This window comes from Falco peregrinus, chromosome W (assembly GCF_023634155.1).
Source record: "Falco peregrinus isolate bFalPer1 chromosome W, bFalPer1.pri, whole genome shotgun sequence".
Taxonomy (NCBI): domain Eukaryota; kingdom Metazoa; phylum Chordata; class Aves; order Falconiformes; family Falconidae; genus Falco; species Falco peregrinus.
Window position 1 is genome coordinate 9,762,920 of NC_073743.1, and position 27,203 is coordinate 9,790,122.

A 27,203-nucleotide genomic window follows, 5' to 3' on the forward strand; every position below is an offset into this window, starting at 1 on the left:
TGAAAAATTGTTTTGCCTTCTCTAAATTTTTTGTCCTGGTTTCAGCTGGGATAGAGTTAATTTTCTTCTTAGTAGCTGGTGCAGTGATGTGTTTTGGATTTAGTATGAGAATGTTGATAACACACTGATGTTTTTAGTTGCTAAGTAATGTTTATACTAAGTCAAGGACTTTTCAGTTTCTTGGGCCCTACAAGCAAGAAGGCTGAAGGGGCACAAGAAACTGGGAGGGGACGCAGACAGGACAACAAAGCTAGGGCAATAAAGCCGGTCTGGAGCATGAGTCATATGAGGAGTGGCTGAAGGAATGGGGGTTATTTAGTTTGGAGAAAAGAAGTCTCATTAAGAACTTTGTTTCTCTCTACAAGTACCTGAAAGGAGGCTGTAAGGCAGATGGGGGTAGGTCTCTTCTCCCAGATAACAAGCAATCAGTCAAGTGGAAACAGTGTCAAGTAACACCAGGGGAGGTTTAGATTGGATATTAGGCAAAATTTCTTCACTGAAAGAGTGTCAAGCATTGGAACAGGCTGCCCAGGGCAGTGGTTGAATCACCATGCCTGGAAGCATTTAAAAGACATGTAGATGTGGTGCTTAGGGACATGGTTTAGTGGTGGACTTGTCAGTGTTAGGTTAACTGTTGGACTTGATCTTAAAGGTCTTTTCCAATCTAAATGATTCTACGATTCGATGACAGCTGACCTGAACTAACCAAAGGGATATTCCATATCATAGAATATCATGCTCAGTATATAAACTGGGGGGAGTTGGCCAGGGCCTGCTGATCACTTCTTGGGGACTGGCTGGGCATTGGTCAGCAGGTGGTGAGCAATTGTACTGTGCATCACTTGGGTTTTTTTCCCCTTCCCTTTGGATTTTATCCCTCTCCCCTTCCCTATTATTATTGTTGTTGTTATTATTGTTGTTGTTGTTGTTATTATTATTATTATTATTATTATATTGTTCTTATCTGAACCCTTGAGTTTTACCTTTTTCCTGATTCTCCTCCCCATCCCTCGGGGGGGGGGGGGGGTGGCGGCGGGAGTGTGCGGGCAGCTGTGTGGTACTTAGTTGCTGGCTGGGGTTTAAACCACGACAGTCCTTTTTGTTGCCCAGTGTGGGGCCTGAAGGGTTGAGATAAAGACAGCTCTCACTAGAGTGTGTTAGAACAAAATTGATATAAATATTCATTATATTGGTTTAATAATCGCTGGCCACAATGTTGTTTTCTTTGCTGTCAAAGTTGCTGCCCATGATGTCAGGGTTGCGTTACGTACTTTACTTGCAGTATGTGTTCCCTGTGGTGCTGTTTATGGTCCGTGGGGCCAGGGTTAAAGTTATCATTGTGTTGTACTTTATAGTGCTTGCTTATGATATGACAGACTCGCTGGTTGTAAAACTAATCTGGTCTGTGTACTCAGCATTGCCATTGCCCCTGTTCTTCGAACGCCCTCTGGCAGGGATTACAGATAATTGTGCTTCTGGTTTTTCCTTTTTGGAGAGTCAGTCATGCAGTCTATCTCATTACACCTTCTCCTTCTCCTCTAGGCCAATTACAGAAGCATTTAAGGCTTTTGAAAAATTTTGAGTATCCTTGGGATGCTGAGACCAGCATATTAGTGGCCCTGGTTCTATTGCTGGGAATGCTGAATGTGGTTCAAACCTTGTTGAGGATTAAGCGACTAGCTGCAGCTATTCCAATGGCCATGACAAACACTGCAGCTACTCAAACCCCAGCAATAGGCATTGCGGCTATTCCAACCACTGTGACAAGCACTGTAGCTACTCAAACCCCAATGACAGGTACTGCAGCTACTCCAACCACTGCAACAAGCATCGTGGCTACTCAAACCATTGCAACAGGCACTGCCGCTACTCAGACTTTGGTGATAAGTACTGCGGGTACCCAAACTCCAGTGACAAGCGCTGTAGCTATTCAAATCTTGGTGACTGTGGCTACTCAAAATCTGACAAGTGGCACTACAACTACTCCAACCCCTGTGATGAGTGATGCAGAGGACTAACCCATGCCAGTATCAGTCACTCCTATACAGAAGAAGAAACGGACACGGAAAACAGCTCGTTTAGTAAAGAAGGTTGAAGCAGGGCCATAACAGGAACAGGAGGAAGAGGCTGAGTAAGAGGTAATGACTTGATCCCTATTCCTGAATGAGCTGTGGGATATGCAAAAAGATTTTAGCCGTCATCCTGGTGAGTACATTATCACCTGGTTGCTTTGATGTTGGGATAATGGGGGTGATAGCTTGGAATTAGAGGGTAGGGAAGCCAAGCAGCTGTGATTGATTTCTAGAGAAGGGGACATTGACAAGGCAATTGGAAGAGATGCAACATATAGATGGGTTCGTGATCGAGGGGTGGACTTGACCATGGAAACTATTGCACAGGTCATCCATTAATGTGAAACATGCACTGCAATTAAGCAAGCCAAATGGTTAAAGCCTCTGTGGTATGGAGGACAATGGCTGAAATATAAATATGGTGAGGCTTGGCAGATTGACTGTATCACACTCCCACAGACTTGCCAAGGCAAGTGCCATGTGCTTACAATGGTGGAAGCAACCACTGGATGGCTGGAAACATATCCTGTGCCACTGCCTGGTACACTCTCCTGGGCCTTGAAAAACAAGTTTTATGGTGATGTGGCACTGCAGAAAAAATTGAATCAGACAACAGGACTCATTTCTGAAACAATTTCATAGACACTTGGGCCAAAGACCATGGCATTGAGTGGGTATATCACATCCCCTGTCATGCACCAGCCTCTGGGAAAATCGAATGATACAATGGACTGTTAAAGACTACACTGAAAGCAATGGGTGGTGGGACCTTCAAATACTGGGATACACACTTAGCAAAAGCCATCTGGTTAGTCAACACTAGAGGATCTGACATCTGAGCTGGTCCTACCCAATCAAAGCTTTTATGTATTGTAGAAGGGGATAAAGTTCCTGTAATGCACATAAAAAATATGTTAGGGAAAATGGTCTGCGTCATTCCTGCCTCAGGCAAAGGCAAACCCATCCATGGGATTGCTTTTGCTGAAGGGCCTGGGTGCACTTGGTGGGTAATGAGGGAGGATGGGGAAGTTCAAATCCCTCAAGGGAATTTGATTCTGGGCAAAAATAGCCAATTAATTGAATTGTGTGATGTTAATTGCTATACAACACTGTATATTATCACTTCTGTATGCCCATCATTGCACTGGGCACCTTGCAGCACCAGTCTGCCATTCTGGATTTGGAGTTCTGAACCTGACTTCCGATCACCACATTAATGAAGAATGAACTTTAATGAAACTGAATCAGTGCGGCAGTGATAGAATCAGAACTGGCTTCAACATGGACCAATCCAACACCTCGCACCATCTTTCCTGACTTGAAAGACTTATGATGGATGGAGCCCGACATCATGGACTAAATGAACTCAATGGATTTTTAGAGGGATGGTCCATAGACTAAGGGAATGATATCTGTGTGTTTATAGTAAAAGACAAGAAAGGTGACTGTGTATTGGAAAATGTGGCCTGATGTGAATGGTATGGAATAAGGGGTGAATACTGTCCTGGGTTCAGCTGGGATAGAGTTAATTTTCTTCTCTAGTAGCTGGTGCAGTGCTGTGGTTTTTATTTGGTGTGAGAACAACATTGATAACACACTGATGTTTTTAGGTGTTGCTAGGTAATGTTTATACTAAGTCAAGGACTTTTCAGTTTCTTGGGCCCTGCCAGCAAGAATGCTGGAGGGGCACAAGAAATTGGGAGGGGACACAGCTAGGATAGCTGGCCTGAACTAGCCAAAGGGATATTCCATATCATAGAATATCATGCTCAGTATGTAAACTGGGGGGAGTTGGCTGGGGCCTGTCAATTGTTGTTTGGGACTGGCTGGGCATCGTTCAGCGGGTGGTGAGCAATTGTATTGTGCATTTTTTGGGTGTTTTTCCCTTCCCTTTGGATTTTATTCCTCTCCCCTTCCCTATTATTATTATTATTATTGTTGTTGTCGTTGTTATTGTAGTTATTAGTAGTAGTAGAAGTATTGATATAATTTTATTTTATTTGAATTATTAAATTTTTCTTATCTCAACCCTTGAGTTTTACCTTTTTCCTGATTCTCCTCTCCATCGCATCCGGGTGGGGCGGGGAGTGAGTGAGCAGCTGCATGGCACTTGGTTGCTAGCTGGGGTTTAAACCATGACAGTTTTGAATATGGGGGATGAAATTCTGACCCTATTTAAATTAATGACAAAACTTCCAATGCCTTTAGTTGGATTGTTACAGATTTGCTAATAAGTTAAGATTGATTGACTTTATTGGATTGATTATTTGATTTTATAAAATCATTTTATAAAATAGAAATATAGAAGGATAAGAAATATATTTTAATGAAACTTATAGTTATATAGTAAAAGCTGCTATGAGATCCTCTGTACATCCCGTACCAAGGCCAGAAGAATGGGCTAGAATCATTGTTAAAACTTAGGTAATAAATTTAGGGTTTGAAAGGTTTCTTTGTATTTGACTAGTCTTCTGTATGTAGAAAGTGTATTGAAATGTCAGAATATAAGATTAATGGAAACTGGGGAGAGTCGACTGGAACAGCTTGTGGTTACCTGCCAAGAAACCCTGAACTTTAGTAAAAGGCAATTCTGGCAGGGGGAGATCGCGACCACCGACTCATATACCACCTACCCAAATTGTACCCCAGACCCATTTCTAGACCTTTCTAAGCTCTACTGCGCAGAATCGGATATAGGAGGAGAATATGTTAATGATTTACGGGAAATATCATGGTTATGCATGAATACTTAATGAATATGTATGAATAAGTTCTATATATGGTGTCTGATTTTGAAACTTGGTGTGCGTTGATCGTGAGAAGACTCACTCGCACCCGGCCGTTAATAAAGAAGTGTCTGCTTATCTACATCACGTTGGTGTCAATAAGTTCTTCATTCCGAGATTTCGGTAACAGGATCAGGATTATTCCCTTAAACTCCTGGAAGCCAACCAATCTGTTCATCTCAAATATCTTGATGTTTTCAAAACTGGTATAAATTATTTTAACCTGGATGCAGAATTGCTGGGAAAGAGTCCTGTTCAGGGATATTTATTTTTCCAAACTAAACTGGGGGAAATGGATACAAATTACCACTTAAATTCTGAGCAGATGAAGACTGTTAAGTTCAACAATGTATCAATTTGGGGTTTTTTTTACAATTTTTTTAAATAAAAGCCTTTGGGGAGATACTCCAAAATCAGAAGTTTGTGTCAGATATTTAGTTACCATACATTTGCCTTTCACATCTAGGCTAACCTCCATGAAAAAGAATGCTGTGAAGTAATTTTCTTAATATGTGGGAATAACTCTGTTAAGGTAGAAATGAATTGTTCATATAAAATTGAAATTCCAGCAGCTTGTTACTGGAATGTCATACATTCTTCTTCCCCTGGAGGCTTACTTCAGAGCACAATGTAAATGCAGTTTATAGAAATAATGCTTTCAGAGGCTGCAAGCGGCAGGTATTCTAAAGCAAATATTATGGAGGAGCCTCCAAAGTAATGAGTTTTATCATTTCTGTCCCAGAACAAAATATTTACTCAGATATAAGCATGTAATGATTTGACTAGAGAATGATAATCCTAGTGTTTTGGTGAGTACTCTCTCAAACAATTTGTAGAATATGTAGAATTTTTCTGCTTTTCTTAATATTTTTTCTGAAACATCTATTTTCCAGTTAGTATGCCAAATTTTAAAATTTTGAGCAATCCATTTTTATTGTAGAAATAAAAAAAAGTACCAGCTGACATCAATGTGATAATACCTAATGGTAACCAATCCAAAACCTGGCACAGACTGGAAAACATATATCTCTAGGTAATGGTAAATTTTTAGCTGCAGCAGCCAGATTAAAATAAAAATGGCAGACTTTTGTTCTTAAATACATTACAAAGAAATATGAAACATTTGATTTTATGAACTTCACTTATCATGGCACAAGATCATGATTCTGGATTGTGTTTCCATGGCAGCAATCAGACCATTGAAGTTAACAACGACTATTTTTTGCATGCAGACAGAGGTAAATTTGGCAAATTTAGGAAGGAACAGCTCATACAACTTACTTCCGAGCTCTATTTTCATTTTGTTGAAAGAAAAAGACAAAACAGAAGAAGACAAACTGTAAAATATACTAAAACAACTGAATGAGCACAGTGGGCTCTGTTCAGCAGGTGAAAAGTTCTATGGAGTTGCTATTGCTTCCAGTCAGTAGCGACCACATTTAGAATCTAATTCTCTCATGTTCATGATGAGGGAAATCATGGTACCTTCAAACCTTCCCATTAATTTTCCCCTTCAGATTTTCTTCTTTATACAATATATAAAATGTCTTCTAATATTATTGTTTAGAGTACTGATTTCACCTTCGTCTTATTAAATATGCATGAAGAAGAAAGAAAAGACTGAGACCAGCTGAAGGTAGCAGTCACAGACTATTTTTTAGACCTTTTAGGGATGTGATTGTGTCTTTGAGACATTACTCTGATTTCTTGTATAAAATTGGCCTTGAAACTTCACACCTTTTATTCCTGTCTCCAGCCCAATGACTGGGAAGGTGAGGGAGGGGAACCAACAAAAAAACTTAAGAATTCAGAAAGATGGAAGAGAGCCATTTGCTACTATGAAGTCCCTTGTTCCCTTGAGAAAAGTTCAAAGATACAAGGGGAGAGAAAACAAATTGTACACAATACTCTTCTGAAGCTGGAAGAAAGAAGACTGTTAGAGCAATGTTTCTATCCATGGCCCATTCCTCAGCATACTGAGAAAATTATCCAATTTTCTTGATTAAATACAACAAGTTTTGGAATGGGAAGCAAAGTGCTAAAGGACAGAGGGAAATGTATTATTAACATAGATGTTTAAAGTTTGGCTGGTACAGCTAGGAAAATATGACTGGTGCCACCTTCTCCACCCCCACCCCCCCACCCCCACCCCCCAATTAATAAATATTTAAGGTAGATGCAGACTATCACTTTACATCTTGTGAAGCTCTTTGGGGGTGAATATCTAAAGCTGCAGATCAAACCTCCTATACTTTTTAATTTAGATCCCTCTTTTCATGCACAAGTGTATGTACATGCACACACACACACACATAAAATAAATAGCAAGGTTAAAATGCTATGGAGTAACCTTTGCAATCAGGGATTCAAGTCCAGCAAAGGACATACAGAACATGCCATCTTCTACCCCACAACCCCTACCACTCTTCTCACCCTCCCAATCCTTTAAGCTAAGCAGGATGACAGAACTGATAAAAAAACCTTTTTATCTACCCAAAAATACCTCAGCTTTTGTGGACTCTACTGTATCAAGTTTTTCTAAAAGAGCACAATAACATTTAACCCTGAAAGTTTGCTAAATATGATAAAGAAATTAAGGTTTGTAGAATGTTTCATGTCTTCAAAGCTTAGCTACTGAGTCCTTACAACATTGCTATGAGACAGAGAACCAATGATATCTTCAATTTACTAACAGGAAATTTGATAACCTAGCCTTCCCTTCCTCTCTTTTATGCAAGATGACACATAGGAATCATTTTCAGGAATGTAGGTGGGTCAGCTGGATGCTGCCCCCAGCTCTCCTCACAGCCTGGGTCACACACATATCCATACTTCAAAATTATCAAAACACCAGTTCAAAATGAACCTTAATCAGTCTACATCTCCCCAGTATGTCACGGAAAACCCATTTCACAGGTCATAGAAAAGGTTGCCATAGGCTGGATAGGCATCTCATATAGAACAGACAAATATCAGCGTGGATCCTGGATATTCCTTATGACGAGTCTGTGGCTGCTAGAGACAAAAGTATTTTTATTTCTCCCAGTGTAGTCCAAGGAAGACTAACTGAATCACTGTACAATTTTATCTGGTTGTGACTTAGAAAACTCCTACAAACACTCTCAACAATTCTGCATTACCCTGTGCTGCACATAACCAGAGTATTTTCTTTTCTAAATAGATACTACAGTAAAACCTTATCTTTGTCTTACTCTGAAAGAAAAAGAAAACTCAAACTCAAGAGCACAATTCTAGGAAGGGAGGAGGTGCATGTGTGAGGGAAGGAGAGTGTGTGCAAGAGAGGAAGAGCATGCAAAGAGGAGGAAGAGCATGTGCAAGAGAAAGAAAAGAAGAGAGGGAAAATGTGTGTGTGTGTGAGAGAGAGAGAGAGAGAGAGCACAAGAGAGCAAGAAAGCAAAAGAGAAAAGACAGAGACAGCGAGACCAATAAAGAATGAGTGATGATGAGGGAAGGGGGAGAGAAGTGGGCAAGAGAGGAAGAAAAAGAGACAGAAAAGAGGGGAGAAGGAGGAACAAAGAGGAAGAGGGAGAGAGAGAACAAGAAATTGAGAGAAGCCAAGAAACAGAACACGAGACAATGTGAAGGAGAGAGCTGTGGGAGGGAAGAGCACGGGGTTTTGTCAGAAAGAAACATAGAGCCAGGGGGAGGGGGAGAGAGAGAGAGAGGGAATTAAACAGAGATAATTAAATGGAGAAAGGGGGGGAGAGAGAGCAAGATGGGGAAGGGGGAGAGAGAATGAAGGGGGGCACATGAGAGATGGAGACAGATAAAAAGGGAGAGAGGGGAAGAAAGAGAGAAAGAAAAAGGAGCAAAAATACAGAACAATAAAGAATGAGAGAGAATGAGAAAGAGAAAAAAAGAGATATTTAGACAGAAAAAACAGAGATGGATAGAGGGGGGGAGAGAGCAAGAGAGAACAAGAAAATAAAAAAGAGAATGAGAATGAGTGAAAGAGCAAAAGGGGAAATGAGAGAGAAATAGGAAGAGATACAGCAAGGGAATGAGAGAGAACAAGAGGCAGAATGAGAACAAGAAAGAGAGAATAAGAAAAGATAACGAGAGGGGAGGAGAGAGAGAGTGATTGGACAGGGAGAATGAAGTAAAATTGTACTTACTGATGAATAGCTTGCAAGAATTTTCGTTGATGCTTCCTTACTTTCGCATGGTCTATCTTTTTAACCAGCTTTGTACTTTTATAAATTAACCATGTTTCCCTGAGTACATTGGCTGCTGCATTTTTCACCTGTTTTGTAAAAGAAAAACACCAGGCTGACAAAAATAGTATTATGTTCTTTTTTATCTTTTCTAATTTAACGTCTTTCTAAAGCACTTAAGACTGCCTAACTGTGGTAAGTGGGTACATGAAGAAGCTGCAGCAGTGAGGTCAGAAAGCTGTTATCAGACCAAAGGGATTGCTGAGCAATTTCCATGTTGTTTATAAAAGTGATATTGGGACAAGCTCTCTTTGCATCTGGAAATTACTTCTCCCTTTTGAAAAGAGTTAGGACCACTTGTTGTTTATGACAATATAAATTACAGTGAAGGATTATTAATTTCTTATCTGTATGGCAATTATCTAGATGCATTTTATAGGACCGTAACATTTCTCTTTCCTGTTGTATCATTATTACCTTTGTTTCTCTTAGCTATTTAACAGTTTTATAAATTTTCAGAGCTCTTAGGTTTTTTGTTTGTTTTGGTTTTTATATTTTTCCTTATTCTGGTTTCTTTCTTATCATTCTTAGAGGAGATGAAAAACCAACTTGTCAATAAATGTACCCAGTATTCTATTTTATGAGTGCTTTGATTTTTTTTAAAATGAGGCTTTCTATAAAATGTTTAACATAAGAATACCTAAAGTTCCTTCCTAGGCCCTCCAATATTCCCAAGAATACTTGAAAGCAATAGACAAGGAATTTCAATGCAATGTTGATTAATGACAGAATTACTAGGCTACTTGCACAGGCAAACAGTTCTTGTTATTGATCTGTATTTTCTCTCCCATCTGGCTATCATGCCAGTCACTGCAGTGTCAGAGGTAACCCAATATATAGGTAAAGACATGTTAGGAATGCTATGCAGTGGCTCTTCCCAGCAGGAGCTCCCAGCCTTGAAACCATAAAAGCAGTGGAGAACTTTGGTCCTGACTTCAGTGGAAGCAGAATCAGTTTTTAGAGACTTCTTTAAGATCTCTAGTCCTTGCATTTCCACAAGATGTGGCTATCTTCAGGCTGTGAGGAAACTTCTCTACTGTGTGTGTAATGGATTTGTGATCTGAAATACATCTCAATATTTGGTTGCTTGTTTTGTTTGCTTTTCATTTCTGTTGAGTTTCATGAGTCTGAAATACCAAAACACCATTTGGATACACTATTGAACTGATATTTAGATTTATATGAAGGAAGGATAGCTGAATAGAATAAACCTTAAAATTATATATATTCTTCTCATATGCTGCATGAAAATTTGTCAGTTTAACATATTAGTCTAGTTTCACAGCTTTTAACTGTTGGTTACATCAATTATCTTCCAGCTGCAAGGGCTCTCTAAAGAATATTCAAATCCTCAAAATCTTCTCAGAACCTGCTGTTACCCTCAACTTCGAAGAGAAGCTCTGGGCATTCAGTTCCTCCACATAGTGCCTTGCAAAAACACACCCATGAAAAAGTTCAATAAGAGAATGAAGTATGACACCATTTAAAACAAATGCAGAAATAAATTTAACATACGTTTTCTTTTCAGTTGTGAATATAAAGTGTGACTTACTCTTTTAGTTAGCTGGGTGTCCATCATGAAATTATGCACATGTTTTTCAGCTTTGGTAAGTTCTAACTTCCTTGCAACCACGGCTACCACTAGTGCAGTGCACCCAGCACCCTGAAAACAATAAAACAAACCCCCAAGATGTTACTATTGCATTTTGTAGGGTTTTTAATAGAAGTTTCTCTTTTGCTGTAGAACTATGGCAGGCATCAGGTGATTGTTCCCTGATAAACATGCTACAGCTATTTCAATTCAGAATAAAATAAGTCAGCAATTGCAGGCTAGTAAACTGCCAAGGCATCAAAATAATTGGTGAGCTGCATTATTTAAAAGTTCAGCTTTTTTTCCTTTGGGGGTTGAAAATCCAAACACATTCCATTTCTAGTGCATAAACAAAGGGGGTGATCAGAACAATTTTAAAACCCAGAATATTAGTAAATAAATACAGAATACCCTGTTCTTAACAATTGTCTAGAGTGTACAGAAATTGCTAAAGAAGAAATAAGAGTACATTAGTGTTTATCACCGAAAAAAGAAAGAATTCTTAGAATGTTCTTTAAGGTCTAAAGATAAAGTTATCATAAATTTAGTATTTAATCACTTTAGTATATGTACAGTACACCAATGGATGGTTGTAGTACAGTTATTGGTTATTATCTATGAAGATAAGACTGCCAATCCCCTGAGAACAGAATGGGGAAGAGAGAGGTATGCTCTACATAATACTGAGTATGGTACATATATTGAATGTATTCCCTGAGCTAATATAGTATATGGGGTAAATAAATTAATGTAAAATTATGCATAGAATGTTGGGGGGTGGGGAATGTGCTGTATGGGTTCCTGTGGTTGAGACAACAGTTTTTCAGGCCATAGACCTTGAAGAAAAGCCAAGCAGGAACTACTATGACTTATTTTGTGCTTTTTTTAGCATTGTGTTTTGTTTTAGGAGGCCTGGCAGTAGCGTCTAATCTGTCTCTGTATTATGGAGTGGTGGGTTTGGTACCAGCGTCTGTTATGGAGTGTGAATGGTTGTTGAGTTTAGGGATTTCTTTTGTATCTTTCATGTTGTTTACGGTTTATTTAGGTGGGATGTTAGTGGTCTTTGTTTATTCTGTGTCTCTGGAAGTTTAGCCTTATCTTGAGGCTTGAGGGGATTGACATGTTATGGGATATGGTGTAGGGTTTGTCTTGGTGCTTTCTGTAGGGATGGCTGTTGGGTGTTTTCAAAGTTTGGGGTGGTTACTGTAGATAGCAGGGGAATGTTTTCTGTTCAGTTGGATTTTAGTAGAGCTCCATTTTTAATTTTTATGGGGCAGGAATATTTTTGATGGCAGGATGGGGGTTGTTACTTTTCTGTGTAAGAACTTATATGTGTGTTGTGTCGTGGAGCAATTCGGGCAGTTGTTTTCTGAGGTTTACAATGACCTTTTCCTATAGTATTTCTGTTTCTCATTAAAAACAGCACACATACACAGCACCATTTCTTCAAAACTTAGATGGAGAAAGTTGCAAGTTTCTGGTTTATGCTATGTATGTATGTGTGTATACTCATGTACATGCACAGACATGCATGTTCATAACAGGCCAAAGCAAGCAGGTGCTAGTTCCTTTGAAATGACAGCATCACATATTTAATTTTTTTTAAGGAAAAGGAGAAGAAGCTAAAATTAATCAGGTAACCAGAAACAGCATATATTGCACACAGCTCCAGCTATCATTTAGTATGACACCATTACTAAAATTCTGCTGCTTTAGTATTTTTTTTAAACCAAGTGTATTGGGTCTGGATGAGCCCCATAGCAGCCCTCATAGTGCTGTGCTTGTATTGGTAGCTAGAAAAGTGGTGATAACACATCAGTGCTTTGGCTACTGCTGAGCAGTGCTCACACAGCATCAAGGCTGTCTCTCCAACATTCCCCCGCCCTCTCACTAGTAAGCTTGGGTGTGGGCAAGAGGTCGGGAGGGGACATAAACAGAACAGCTGACCCAAACTGACCAACGGGATATACCATACCATATGATGCCTGCTCAGATATAAAAGCTAAGAGAAAGGAGGAGGAAGGGGGGACATTCATTATTTATGATATTTGTCTTCCAGAGCAACTGCTATGTGTACTGATGTCCTGCTTCCTGGGGAGTGGCTGAACATTGCCTGCTGATGAGAAGTAGGGAATAATATCTTTTGTTTTTCTTTGCTTCCGTGTGCACAATTTTTGCTATTGCTTCATTAAACTGCTTTTATCTTGACTGACAAGTTTTTTTCCATCTTATTTTCCCCCCTACCTGTTCTGCTGAGGAGTGATAGAGTGGCTTGGTGGGCACCTGGCATCCAGCCAAGATCAATCCACCACACCAAGTTTCACAGGTTCTTTAAAAAAATAAATAAATTAAAAGTACATTAAGTATATTGAGACTGTGTTTAACTCTCAGGTTCACCCACATTTAGCTGTTAGTGTGTAAAGCAGTCTTGTTCAAAGTTGAAGGTTACTAGATTTTTAGTCACACACCTTTCTTCCATTTCTCTCCATTCCTTCTCTATACCCAATTTACTATCTCCAGAAAATCCAGAACATCTATGAATCTAGCTTTCCAAATTCAAATTCCACTACTAAACAGAAAAATAAACTCACTAGAAATCCTTATTCACATATTGTCTGCAAAAAAAAAGTATCTGCACTTTCTACTTACTTATTGATGAACCAAATGAATTTTGCAAGTTTCCAATTAATTAGTCTCCAATTTCACTCCACTGATAGATTGTTTCAATAAATTAATGTTACCTCACTAAGACTCAGTCCAATTAGTTCTGAGCTATCAAAGTTTCTGTGCCCAACAGCCTTCAAGAATCTCTCAAAAAATTCCCTTGTAGTTTTGCTGCATTTCCACATCCCATTTCTCTCCTGTCCTCCATACCAAGATTTCTAGCTTTGTTGTTCCTTCTTCCCCACATTCTCCATCCCCACTTTGAGTGAAGTTCATGGAAAAAATAGTCAGTCTCACTCTCTAATGAGGTGAGCGAAAAAATGGGATAATAACAATTTCTTTGCTTCCTCACATGCCATGAAGAGCAAAAGAGGAGGAAGATGGCAAATGCAGCTTAAGGTTGAGCACTTCAGAAATGCACCCAGACTTTTGACAAGAGGACTAGGCAGGAGCTGCCCTATCCTATGTGATACAACAGAAAGAATCTCCCCAGAAAACAGACAACTCTTCTTTCATCTGCTTCTTGTGAAGGAGGGCAGGAAAGAACAAGTAATATGCAGGAGGTTTCTGTCAGAGGAAAATAAAATTACTCCATACAATAGTGTATTGGGTATATATGGCAAGAACAGGAAGAGAAAAAAAGTCCTTTGGCCCAGTAAGTCAGGATAACACTCTGGGACAAATGTGGATTTAATGGCATAACTGAATTGCACCTGCTCACAGCAAGGATGCCAACATGGTATGAGAATAATATAGAGTGCCTTCCTCACTATTTGCAAAGTGGCACAAAAGCCAAAGAAAAGAAATATTAGAAAAAAAACATCTTCCCCACCCCCCACCCCACTCCCCCCCAAAAAAAAGGCTAGAGGAAGAGCAACAGACAAAAGAAATTCAGTTTGATTTTAAATTGTTCCAGGCCTTTAGGATCAACTTTCATGCTTGTTTAAAGTGTCACAGCAGTTATAATGACCAAAAGCTGTTAAAGACAGTAGCTTTATGTCTCATATGAAAGACATTGCCTGCAGCAGTAGAACATAGTCACTGATAGGCTATGGAAACCACCTCTATGGTTTATTATACCTATCTGCTATCTTCCTTATCACCAGAACACTTTACTGCAACTGCAAGGTATTCTAGATTCAGGCTACCCCTCTGGCTTTGTGAGATATGACAAGATCTCAGGATTTAAAAATGGGCTGTTTTAGCATTTCAACAAAATATACATTTACTATCTTAGTGCTTATTTTTTGCAGTGCATTGAAGGAAAACAAATTATGCTCATTCTTTAAATGACTAACAGCTTACAGAAATAACACATTGAAATCCTACTTAAAGGGCTGTGGTGGGTTGACCTTGGCTGGCCAACAGGTGCCCACCAAGCTGCTCTATTACTTCCCTCCTCAGCAGGACGGAGGGGAGAAAATAAGATCAATAAAAACTCATGGGTCAATTTAAAGGCAGTTTAATACAAAAAAAGTGAAGGCTGTGCACCAAAACAAAGGAAAAAAAAAACAACATTTATTCTCTACTTCCCATCAGCAGGCTATGTCCAGCCACCTAGCACTTGCTCTGGAAGACAAACACCTTAATAACCAGTTCCCCGCTTCCCTCCTCCTTTCTCTTAGCTTTCATTGCTGAGCATTTCATATCCTATGGAATATCTCTTTGGTCATTTTGGGTCAGTTGTTATGGCTATGTCTCCTCCCAACCTACTGACCTTGGGGGGGAGGGGTGGTGGTGGTTGGATAGACAGCCTTGATGCTGTGTGAGCACTGCTCAGCAGTAGGCAAAACACTGCTGTGTTATCACCACCTTTCTAGCTACTAATACAAAGCACAGCATTATGAGGGCTGCTATGGGAAAAATTAACTCCATCCCAGCCAGACCCAATACAAGTACATATTCAATTAATATTTTATGTTACAGTGCTCTGCACTTCTATATGGTTCCTCTGACGATCTCAGCATCCTTAAAAATACTTATAAAGTGTGAATTATCCCAAATCTTGGCACCCAAATACTGTTATTTTTAAATGGTATCATACTCACTATGTTTTTTAATATCCCTATTCATGTGAAAATCAGTCACATGATTTCAATTAATTCATGCTCATATACCCAGTTTTTTTCTTATATCACTACTACATACTGCAGAAGCCCTTTTTTCACCTAAATAACTTAGGCTAAATAAAATTACCATATTATTTCAACTGCAACAAAGTATCTTCTGAGAATAGAATTCTAAAAAAGTCTTTTTGTACATTACTAGATTTTATAATTTCCAATACCATTCCATTTATCCTGTTTTAAAGTAAATTTTTGTGCTGGTTTAAAGTAAATAATTGTGCTGGTTTGGGCTAGGATAGAGTTAATTTTCTTCATAGTAGCTAGTATGGAGTTGTTCTGGATTTATGCTGGAAACAGTATTGATAGGCAGGGATATTTTTGTTATTTTTTGTTATTTTTGTTATTGCTGAGCTTACACTATGTTAAGGCCTTTTCTGCTTCTCTACACCATCCCACCAGCGAGTAGGCTGGGGGTACACAAGAAGTTGAGAGGGGACACAGTTGGGACAGCTGACCCCAATGACTGAAGAGATAGACCATACTGTATGACATCATGCTCAGCAATAAAAAGCTGTGGGAAGAAGGAGGAAGGGGGGGACATTTGGAATGATGGCATTTGTCCTCCTGAGTAACCATTACATATGATGGAGCCCTGCTTTCCTGGAGATGGCTGAATATATGTCAATGGGAAGTAGTGAATGAATTCCTTATTTTGCTTTGCTTTTGCATGCGGCTTTTGCTTTACCTATTAAACTGTTATCTCAACCCATGAGTTTTCTCACTTTTACTCTTCCACTTCTCTCCCCCATCCCCATGTAGGGGGAGTGAGTGAGCAGCTGTGTGGGGCTTAGTTGCCAACTGGGGTTAAACCATGACAAAGGTTCAGACTCAAACTTCAATAGTCAAGCATTTGGGACTAGCATTTCATTAAGGGCCCACTTTTAGTGATAAGCAAAGAGAAGTGCTTGCAAATCTTTAACTAAAAGGTTAAGTTTGGGGAGTGGTTTTGTTGTCTTTTAAAATCTAAGACAAAGAATCATTAGCACTGCCAGAGAAGCCACACTGAAAACAGCATTTGATCATCACTAAAAATGTGGGACTCAGAGAAAACCTGTACTCCTCAAAGTAAATGCCTCTTGCATTTCCACTTGGTTTTTTGGTAAAGTTCCAAACACAGTAGCTGCTGTGTGCTGAGAGGAGCTCGAGGTTTTGTAATGTCCCCCGGGGTTATCTGAGGGAGTTTTCGGGGGCTCCGGCACCCTTGGGCTGTGTGTGTGTGTATAGGGACTGGCTGGCAGGCAACAGGTCTTGCGAGAGGGGCGGGCGGGAGTTGGGCTCCCAGTGACTGGTTCAAACCATGGGATGTGGGATATCACATATAACCGTCCCCTACAGAGCGCCTGTGACTAGGGTGTGCAAACAGGGAGTGGTGTTAGCAGTTTGTGTGGGAAGGGCTGCACACTTTGCCTGTTAGTGGGCTGCTGCATGCTCTACTCACCATCAGGCTTAGGCTGCAACCTCAACAGTCATCCCAACTAACTGGTGGCTGTGCAAGCCTATACAGAAGTTTGAGTTCTCCAGAGAATTAGAAGGATTGCATCTTTCAAAAGAACTAACATTTTATGGGGCTATTTTTCTGAGAACTATAAAGAGACTGTGACCTGCTGAAAGAAAATGGTGTCCATACGCCACAACTGCAAGGCTGAGGCTGAAACCCAAAAAAAACGCACTAGAGCTTACCTATGCTTATGTCTCTACTCAAACAGACCTCCTGAGGACTGAAATAGCTGTCTGGACCTTAGGTTGCATGGAGTGTCAGCACCTGGAAATCCCCCTGACACCTGAAGGCAGTGGTGGATATCATAGCTGCAAGTGTGCTCAGCTGAAAGAACTCCTTTCTGGTGAAGGGAAAAAGGGAAACATTGCATCTGTTTTTAAAAAGGGTAGAAAAGAGGACCCTGGGAACCACTGACCTGTAAGCCTCACCTCTGTGCTTGGGAAGACTGTGGAATACATCCTCCTAAAAGCTGTGCTAAGGCACATGGAGGACAGGGAGGTGAGTTAAGACAGCCGGCATGGCTTCACCAAGGGCAAGTCTTGCCTGACCTTCTGACATAGTGGCCTTCTATGATGGAGTGACTATATAAGCGGACAAGGGAAGAGCTATGGATGTCATCTATATGGACTTCTGTAAGGCCTTTGACACGGTCCCCCACAACATCCTTCTCTTTAAATTGGAGAGAGATGGATTTGATGAATGGACTATTTGATGGATAAGGAATTTGGCTGGATGGTCACATCCAAAGGGTAATGGTGAACAGCTCAATGTCTGAATGGAGATCAGTGATGAGTGATGTCCCTCAGGGGTTTCTACTGGGACCAGTACTGTTTAATATCTTCACCAATGACATAGTGGAATCGAGTGCACCCTCAGAAAATCTGCAGATGACACCAAGCTGAGTGGTGTGGTTGACACACCTGAGGGATGGAACGCCATCCAGAGGGACCTAACAAGCTCAAGAAGTTAGCCCACATGAACATCATGAAGTTCAACAAGGCAAAGTCCTGCAACTAGGTTGGGGCAATCCCCATTATCAATGCAGGCTGGGGTGTAGAGGAATGAAGGCAGTGGGTTGATTAGCATTGATAACATGCAGCTGTGGCCTTGCCTCAGCGGCAGTGGGTTGATTGACATGGATGATGTGCAGGTGTAGTTTGTTCTGCTAAGTGGTTAAATAGCCCTGAGGCTTGTGGGAGTGGGTGTCGTGTCGTGTCGTGTCGTGTCGTGTCGTGTCGTGTCGTGTCGTGTCGTGTCGTGTCGTGTCGTGTCGTGTCGTGTCGTGTCGTGTCGTGTCGTGTCGTGTCTGGAGAAAGGTGATACGGCACAGACAGTAGAATCTGACCAGTGGTAAAGCCTTGTTGCAGTCTACTAGTTTGTTTGTGCTGCAACGATTGGTACCCTGTGTGAGGCTGACTGAGTTGGATTCCAACTACAACACTGGGGGATGAAGGGATTAAGAGTAGCCCTGCAGAGAAGGACTTGGGGGTGCTGGTGGGTGAAAAAGTAGACAGGAGCTGGTAACGTGCACTTGCAGCCCAGAAGGCCAGCCGTATCCTAGGCTGCATCAAAAGAGGTGTGGCCAGCAGGTCAAAGGAGGTGATTCTCCCCTTCTACTTCACTCTGGTGAGGCCCCACCTGGAGTACTGTGTCCAGCTCTGGAGTCTTCATTACAAGAAAGATATGAATATGTTGGAGTGTGTCCAGAGGAGGGCCACAAAAATGATCAGAGGGATCCAATGCATCTTCTATGAAGAAAGGCTGAGAGAGTTGGGGTCATTCATCCTGGGGAAGAGAAGACTCCAGAGAGATCTTATTGCAGCCCTTCATTACTTAAAGGGGACTTATAAGGAAAGTTGAGGACACATGTTTACCAAGACCTATAGTGACAGGACAAGGGGTAATGGTTTTAAACTGAGAGAGAGTAGCTTCAGTCTAGATATAAGGAAGAATTATTTTTTTTTTTTTTATGATGAGGGTGGTAAGACACTGGAAGAGGTTGCCCAGAGAAGTTGTAGATGCTCCATCATTGGAATTGTTCAAGGTCAGGTTGGATGGGGCTCTGAGCCACCTGATCTAATTGAAGATGTTCCTGCCCATTGCAGAGGGGTTGGACTAGATGACCTTTTAAGGTCCCCTCCAACCCAAATCATTCTATGATTCTCTAAAAAGGTGAAAAGGTCAATAGCACAGATGAAGTGCCTCTATGCTAATGCACGCAGCATGGGTAACAAACAGGAGTTGGAAGCCTCTGTGCAGGATCGAAAGCTATGATCTAATCACTATCAATGAAATGTGGTGGGATGAATCATATGACTGGAGTGCTGCAATTGATGGCTATAACCTGGATGGACAGGCAAGGAAGGAGGGGCAGGGGGGGTCCCTCTATGTAAGAGAAAAAAAATATTGATTTCACAGAGCTGTCTTTAAAAAACAGTGATGAACAGTTTGAGAGCTTGTTGGCTTAGTCTTTAATTTTCACCTATAAAGGAAACCTTGTGGTTGGCATTTACTACAGGCCACCCAATCAAGGGGAGGATGTTGATGAAGTGTTCTTATTTAAACTACAGGAAGCATCACAGTTGCAGGCCCTGATCCCCCTGGGGGACTTCAACCAACCTGACATCTGCTGTAAAAGCAGCACAGCAAGCTGTAAGCAGTCCAGGAGACTCTTGGAATGCATTAAGGATAAATTCTTAATCCAGGTAATAGACAGCTGTCCTGGTTTCAGCTGGGACAGAGTTAATTTTCTTCCTAGTAGCTGGTACAGGGCTGTTTTGGATTTAGTATGAGAATAATGTTGATAACACACTGATGTTTTAGTTGTTGCTAAGTAGTGCTTTAAATCACGGACTGTTCAAGTTTCCTATGCTCTTCCAGTGAGTAGGTGCACAAGGAGCTGGGAGGGAGCATAGCCAGGACAGCTCACCCGAACTAGCCAAAGGGATATTCCATACCACAGAATGTCATGCTGAGTATATAAACTGGGGGGAGTTGTCCAGGGGCTGCAAATTGCTGTTTGGGGACTGGCTGGACATCAGTTAGTGGGTGGTGAGCAATTGTATTGTGTATCACTTGTTGGGGTTTTTTTCCCTCTTAGGTTTTATTCCCCTCTCTTTCTCTCTCCTTTTTATTACAGTTGTTGTTATTATTAAACTTTATTTCAGTTATTTAATTGTTCTTATTTCAACCCATGAGTTTTACATTTTTCCAGTTCTCCTCTTCATCCCACCGGGAGTGGGGGTGGGGGGGAGTGAGCAAGCAGCTGTGTGGTACTTAGTTGTCAGCTGGGGTTTAAGCCACAATAACAGCCCAATCAGAGGAGAAGTATTACTGGACCTGTTGTTTACAAACACAGATGAACTAATTAGAGAGGTCAAGACTGGTGGCAGCCTGGACTGCAGTGATCATGCCCTAATGGAATTCACAGTCTTGAGGGATGTGGGCCAGGCAATAAGTAAAATCAAAATCCTGAATTTTAGGAGAGTGAACTTTCAGTTGTTTAAGGAATTAGTGAATGGGGACCCCCTGGGAAGCTGCCCTCAGGGATAAAGGAACTGAACAGACTTGGCAGCTCTTTAAGGACATTTTTCTTAGAATCTAAGAGCTCTCAACTCCCACATAAATGAAATTGGGCAAGGAAGGCAGGATACCAGCAAGGCTAAGGACCTCCTGGTCAAACTGCAGTGTAAGAAGGAAATGCACAGGCAGTGGACACAGGGACATGTATCCTGGGAAGAATATAGGGACGCTGCCCGGATGTGTAGGGATGGGATTAGGAAAGATAAGGCATAGTTGGAGCTGAATTTGGCAAGGGATGTGAAGATCAAGAAGGGCTTCTACTGGTATGTTGGTCAGAAAGGAAGATTAAAGAAAACTTACCCCCCCTTGCTAAATATGACAGAACCGTTGACAATCAGCATGGAGAAGGATGAAGTACTTAACAATCTTTTTACATCAGTTTTCAGTGGTAATCTCTCTTCCCCCATCTCTCAAATCCCTGAACCTCAAGGCAGGGACTGGGGGAATGAAGTCCCTCCCATCACAGAATATCAAGTTTAAGACCACCTGAGGAACCTGAACATACACAAGTCCATGGGACCAATGAGATACATCCCAGGGTCCTGAGGGAATTCACTGATGTAGTTGCAAGCCACTCTCCTTATCTGTCAATAGAGACTGAAGGATGAATGGATTTAGAGCAGACTTGGAGAGAAGGGCTTGGGGGTACTGGTGGATGAAAAATTAGACGTGAGCTGGCAATGTGCACTTGCAGCCCAGAAAGCCAGCCATATCCTGGGCTGCATCAAAAGAAGCGTGGCCAGCAGGTGAAGGGAGGTGATTATTGTCCACTACTTTACTCTGGCAAGATCCCACGTGGAGTACTGTGTCCAGCTCTGGAGTCCCCAGTAAAAGACATGGACCTATTAGAGCAGGTCCAGAGGAGGGCAACGAAAATGACCGCAGGTCTGGAACACCTTTCCTATGGAGAAAGGCTGAGAGAGTTGGGGTTGTTCAGCTTGGGGAAAAGAAGGCTCCAGGGAGACCTTAGAGCAGCCTTCTAATACCTAAAGAGAGCTTGTAAGAAAGATGGGGACAGACTGTTTACAAGGGCTTGTAGTGACAGGAAAAGGAGTAATGGTTTTAAACTGAAAGAGGGTAGATTCAGTATAGATATAAGGAAGATTTTTTTTCTTTATGATGAAGGTGGTAAGACACTGGAACAGGTTGCTCACAGAAGTTGTGGATGCTCCATCATTGGATTTGTTCAAGGTCAGGTTGGATGGGGCCACCTGAACTAGTTGAAGATGTCCCTTCCCAGTGCAGGGGAGTTGGACTTGACGATCATTGAAGAAACTTTCCACCTCAAATTTAGTGGGTTTGCGTGGTAAGATTTTGGTGGCAGGAGGGCTACAGGGGTGGCTTCTGTGGGAAGATGCCAGAAGCTTCCCCCGTGTCCAATGGAGCTAAAGCCAGCTGGCTCCAAGAAAGACCCACCGCTGGCCAAGGCTGAACTAATCATCAAAGGTGGTAGCACCTCTGTGATAGCATATTAAGCATGGGGGAAAAAACAAAGAAAAATCTGTGCCAGCAGAAGAGAGGAGTGAGACTATGTGAGTGCAACAACTTGGCAGACACCAAGGTTGCTGAAGGAGGGGGAGGAGGTGCTCCAGGTGCCAGAGCAGAGATTCCCCTGCAGCCCATGGTGAAGACCGTGGTGAAGCAGGCTGTCCCCCTGCAGCCCATGGAAGTCCATGGTGGAGCATATATCCACCTGCGCCCATGGAGGACTCCACACTCCCAAAGGAGGCTGTGACCCATGGGAAGCTCGCACTGAAGCAGGTTTGCTGGCAGGACCTGTGACCCTGTGGGGGACCCACGCTGGAGCAGTCTGTTCCTGAAGGACTGTACCCCATGGAAGGGACCCATGCTGGAGCAGTGTGTGAAGAACTGCAGCCCGTGGGAAAGATTCATGTTGGAGGTGTTCATGGAGGACTGTCTCCCGTGGGAGGGACCCCATGCTGGAACAGGGAAAGAGTTTGAGGAGGAAGGAGCAGCAGAAACAGTGTGTGATGAACTGACTGTAACCCCCAGTCCCCATTTCCCCTGTGCCACTCAGGGGGAGGAGGTAGAAAAGTAGGGAATTAAGTTAAGCCCAGGAAGAAGGGAGGGTTGGGGGGAAGGTGGGTTTTTTTCTGATTTGAATGGTAATAAATTAAACTATTTTTCCCCAAGTCGAGTCTGTTTTGCCTGTGTTGGTAATTGCTGAATAATCTCCCTGTCCTTATCTCAACCCACGAGCCTTTCATTATATTTTCTCTCCCCTGTCTGGTTGAGGAGGGGAGTGATAGAGCAGCTTTGGTGGGTACCTGGCATTCAGCCAGGGCCAAACCATTCTATGAAAGTCGTTCAATTCATTTTTGCATTTTCTGCAACCACATTGTCTGCCTAAAACTGATATATATGCCTAGAGGGTGCTATCGGTAAGAAAGGAATATGGTGTATCAGTGGCTAGCTGAAAGTTTTCTGGCAGCTTTGGTTTAGCTGGACTGGAAGTGAATCTCAGTGTTTAGTGTTGTAGTTGTCACAAAAAATGTACTGCTATACGTGTCTGTAGCTGAAAGGATGCAGCTGTCACATTTCTTTCTCATTTCCCTTGGGATCCATGTGTCTGCTTTGCAGACATATGACTGGTGGGAAACTGTCCTGGTTTCAGCTGGGATAGAGTTAATTTTCTTCTTAGTAGTTAGTACAGTGCTGTGTTTTGGCTATAATGTGAACTGTACATTCTCTTTTTATTTTTTAAGAAAGAATAATGTGGTGGTTTGACCTTGGTTGGATGCCATGTGTCCATCAAGATGCTGTATCACTCCCCTCCTCAGCAGGATGCAGGGGGAGAAAATAAGATGGAAAAAAAAATTGTGGCTCAAGATAAAGGAAGTTTAATAAACTAATTGTAAAGGTTGCGTGTGGGAAGCAAAGGAAAACAAAATATGTTATTCCTTACTTCCCATCAGCAGGCGATGTTCAGCCACTTCCTGGGAAGCAGGACTTCAGTATGTGTAGCAGTTGCTCTGGAAGACAAATGACATAAATAACATATGCCTCGCCCTTCCTCTTCCTTTCTCTTAGCTTTATTGCTGAGCAGATGTTATATGGTACGGAATATCCTGTTGGTCACTTTGGGTCAGCTGTCCTGGCTATGTCCCCTCCCAAGATCTTGCCCACCCCCAGCCTACTGGTGAGGGGGAGTATATTGGAGAGGCAGCCTTGATGCTGTGAGAGCACTGCTTAGCAGTAGTCAAAACACTGGTGTGTTATCACCGCCTTTCTAGCTATCAATACAAAGCACAGCACTATGAGGGCTGCTATGGGAAAAATTAATTCCAACCCAGCCAGACCCAATACAATCTCCACCCCTTATTCCATACCATTTGCGTCATGCTCAGGTCCCACATAATTTAATACATATATACATATATATATCTTCTAACCATTCCACTGTATTTCATTCTCATTACTGACATTCCTTCTTACCAACACTTACAACTGAAACTACAGACTTAAACCATCTTTATACCCAACATACAGATTTATACATTCTCATTAACTGCTATCCCCTGTCCTTTAAATGATAGATAATTACTTTTCCATTCCATGAGCTTCCTCTACTCCTTCAGATATTCACAAAAGGCTATGACTTGGGCCCCATATGTCAAGATGGGTACTCAGGACGTCAGAATCAGTATGTTCGATTGTTGGGCACCAGCACCAGTTTGGTTTGGGTCAGCATTGCAGTTGTCTGGTTCCTTGAGAATCTCACTCTTAATCGGTTCAGGTCACTCCTGCTACATTACTTCCTACAATGTACAGCTCGCATCACAGCTTATTTTTCCCCCCAAGGTTAAATTTCCTTGAGGCACGCACCGGGTATCCCCATCCTTCTGCATTACCCACCAAGTACACCCAGGTCCTTGAGTGAAGACAATTCCACAAATTGGTTTTCCTTTTCCCATGGGAGGAGCAATTCACACCACCTTCCTCAGCCACTTCCCTATGTGCACTACAGGGACCTGTATGTGCACATACAGGGTATGTTTCTAGCCACCCAGTAGTTGTTTCCACCATGGTGAGTATATAGTGCTTGCCTTGGCATGTTCGTGGCGATGGTCCAATACAGTCAATTTGCCAGGTGTCGCCATATCAAAAACCCAGCCACCTGGCATGCAAAAACTTTTTTTCTGAGCAAGGAGGTGAAATTTGATTTCCCTCAATCAGCAGGCAGAACAGCCTATAATGCTGATGATAAACATTAGTTTAATATTTCAGGATGTCTACCAAGGATGCTCTTGTCCAACATCTGTCATGAAAAATCATGCAACCCAGAGTATAAATACAAAAGTTTCATGAAAATACATGTAAAGGTATATGAAAACTTGTTGCATTAAAATTCAAACTTATTGCAGATGGAACCAAACCAAGCTACATGTTTTCAAAACAAAAGTTTTTCTGTACCTCAGTCATCCCCAGTAATATTTATGTAGAAAAAAGATATCTTGGGAGAATTGCCGTTTATTCCAGTCAGTAATTGACTGCCTTTGAACTTGATGAAATGCAGCTGTAATTTCTAATTAGATCTAAATTGGAAACAGCTTTTTCCTGTCCTCTCACATTTAAAAATCTTCCTTATTCTATTGGGATGAAATGAAGAGCTTCTGAGGGTGTTTGTGTTTTTCTAAAATATAGTTACATCTTCTAGAAGACTTTGTTTACTCAAATAGCAGAGGCTTTCTTTTACCTCTGTTCTCTCGCATTCCAGATCACTGCACTAACCACTACTGCCTCAGGGACCGATTGCTCAATCTTTCTGTAGCTACTCAACTTCATTTTAATCGTTATATGTTCTCATTTCTTTACACCAATTAGAAATTTTATCCCAAGAAGCCACAGCCATAAAATAATACAGAAGTAAGTGTTCCTGAGAAAAGTTTTCACTTTGGCAAATTGATATGCTGTAACAACAATAATAAAGGAGCTGAAGAAATTCTGACCAGTCCAACTTTTAATAGTTTCAACCCTAATAATTCAAGCATCCTTAACTGTCTTCTCCATTTTATGTTTCTGCTTGACAGATTTTCCAGTTAGATTGTATTGTGTTAGAAGGATTAAATACAAACTGTTCTGAATCCTGAGGTCACTGATATTTATTATTGAATTCACAGAGTCAAATTAATTATAGTCAACCATATATCTGAGAGGTGGACCTGAAATGCTACCAATCTGCATGAAAAGCTTTTCATATTTTCCTATATTCTCAGGAAGTAAAAACTGAACTGTGTTCTAGATTTTTGAGATTCTTATCGACAAAACTATTTACCACATTGCTTTGACCTTTTGCCACCAGACGCTAGAAATGCTAAAAATATTATAGGTTCTTGATAAATGTGCAAAATGTTCTAAGTAAACTTTTAAATGGCAATACAATCTATTATTCTCTTACTGTTATCACAGAAAATTGTTGCTTCTATCAGTTTAGTCATACATATCTACCCACAAGGCAGTATATTAATCATACCTTTTCAGCACTTTGAGCATAATTCCAAACACATTTTTGTGTTTAATAAACAATTCTGTGTTTCTGCAAATAATTACAATATTAAACAGTGTAAAAACATTTTTCCTAAAAATCACACAATGTTCTAGGCATTACAATGCAAAATAATTTATGACCTTTATGTACATTATCTATATGTTCTATAAAATAATTTTCACATTTCACTGTTCTATTCTGATGTTTACCTTCTTTTTCTTTTGTTTAGGAATCTTCCCATAAGATCTTCAGCCAATGTTAGCTCTGAAGTTAGAATCTACTTTTTTCTGTTTTTCTTAAAATCTAGTAACTATTAAATTTCAAAGATGTTACAGATCAGATTTTGCTACCAACATAAATCAGATGTTTCAAAATTATGCTATCCTAGTTACCATGTTCCTCATGCAGATGGCATGTTTCTTTATATTTGTTGATAAGACCAGGGTGGTCTGAGATGAAACCCCATGAGCAAATACAATTTAACCTTATATGAAGAGTTCCCCTTGTCATACAGCATAAACACCTCATTCTGGTGGCTTTTTTAGCATGTGTAGGAAAGGATCTGCAATCCTTTTAAATCAAATGCAGACTTCCACATGGACTTTAAAAATTGCTATAAGAGAAGTTTTACAATTGTATCTGAGTAAATTTTAATTCAGTACTTGGAATTAAAAAGCTAGTATTCTGGAGGCTAGATTATACACACTGCGTTGTTACTGCTCTGATAAGAATTATTCACCTACATGGGTGGGGTTCAGATCCAATAGTTAAAAGATGCTACTTTAAAATTTTCCAAAAGAAACATCTAATCTCCTTGCCTACCTGTATGATTCACCTTTAAGAAAATCCTTATAATTTTTTTGCTTCTTTGATAGGCTTAATGATCTCTTTGGAATTAATTTAAATAAGAAGCATTTAAATTGCAATTTCAGCAACAGCAAGGCCAACATGAAAATCCTACAGCAGGGGTCCTCAAACTTTTTAAACAGGGGGCCGGCGTGCGGATGAAGTGGCAGGAGGTCATCTGTGGCTGCTTGGTTTCCCCCCCCCCCAACCCCCGGCGGGGGGGGGGGGGGCGGGGGGGTTCTGTAAATACAGGGGGACGGATTGAGGACCCTGGGGGGTCGTATCTGGCCTGTG

At 41.1% G+C, this 27,203-nt stretch overlaps 1 protein-coding gene across 3 annotated transcripts in view; it reads right to left on the minus strand.

Annotated features, from left to right (window-relative positions):
- The window catches only part of LOC129783151 (small conductance calcium-activated potassium channel protein 2), a 108,111-nt gene that overhangs the window by 17,558 nt on the left and 63,350 nt on the right, over positions 1-27,203 (minus strand). For all 3 annotated transcript variants that reach the window (XM_055792989.1, XM_055792988.1, XM_055792987.1), the window contains 2 exons: positions 10,646-10,756; positions 8,995-9,122 (listed from right to left, as the gene is read on the minus strand). In XM_055792989.1, coding sequence (XP_055648964.1) covers positions 8,995-9,122; positions 10,646-10,756 — 239 coding nt within the window. The remainder of the gene's footprint in view (positions 1-8,994; positions 9,123-10,645; positions 10,757-27,203) is intronic.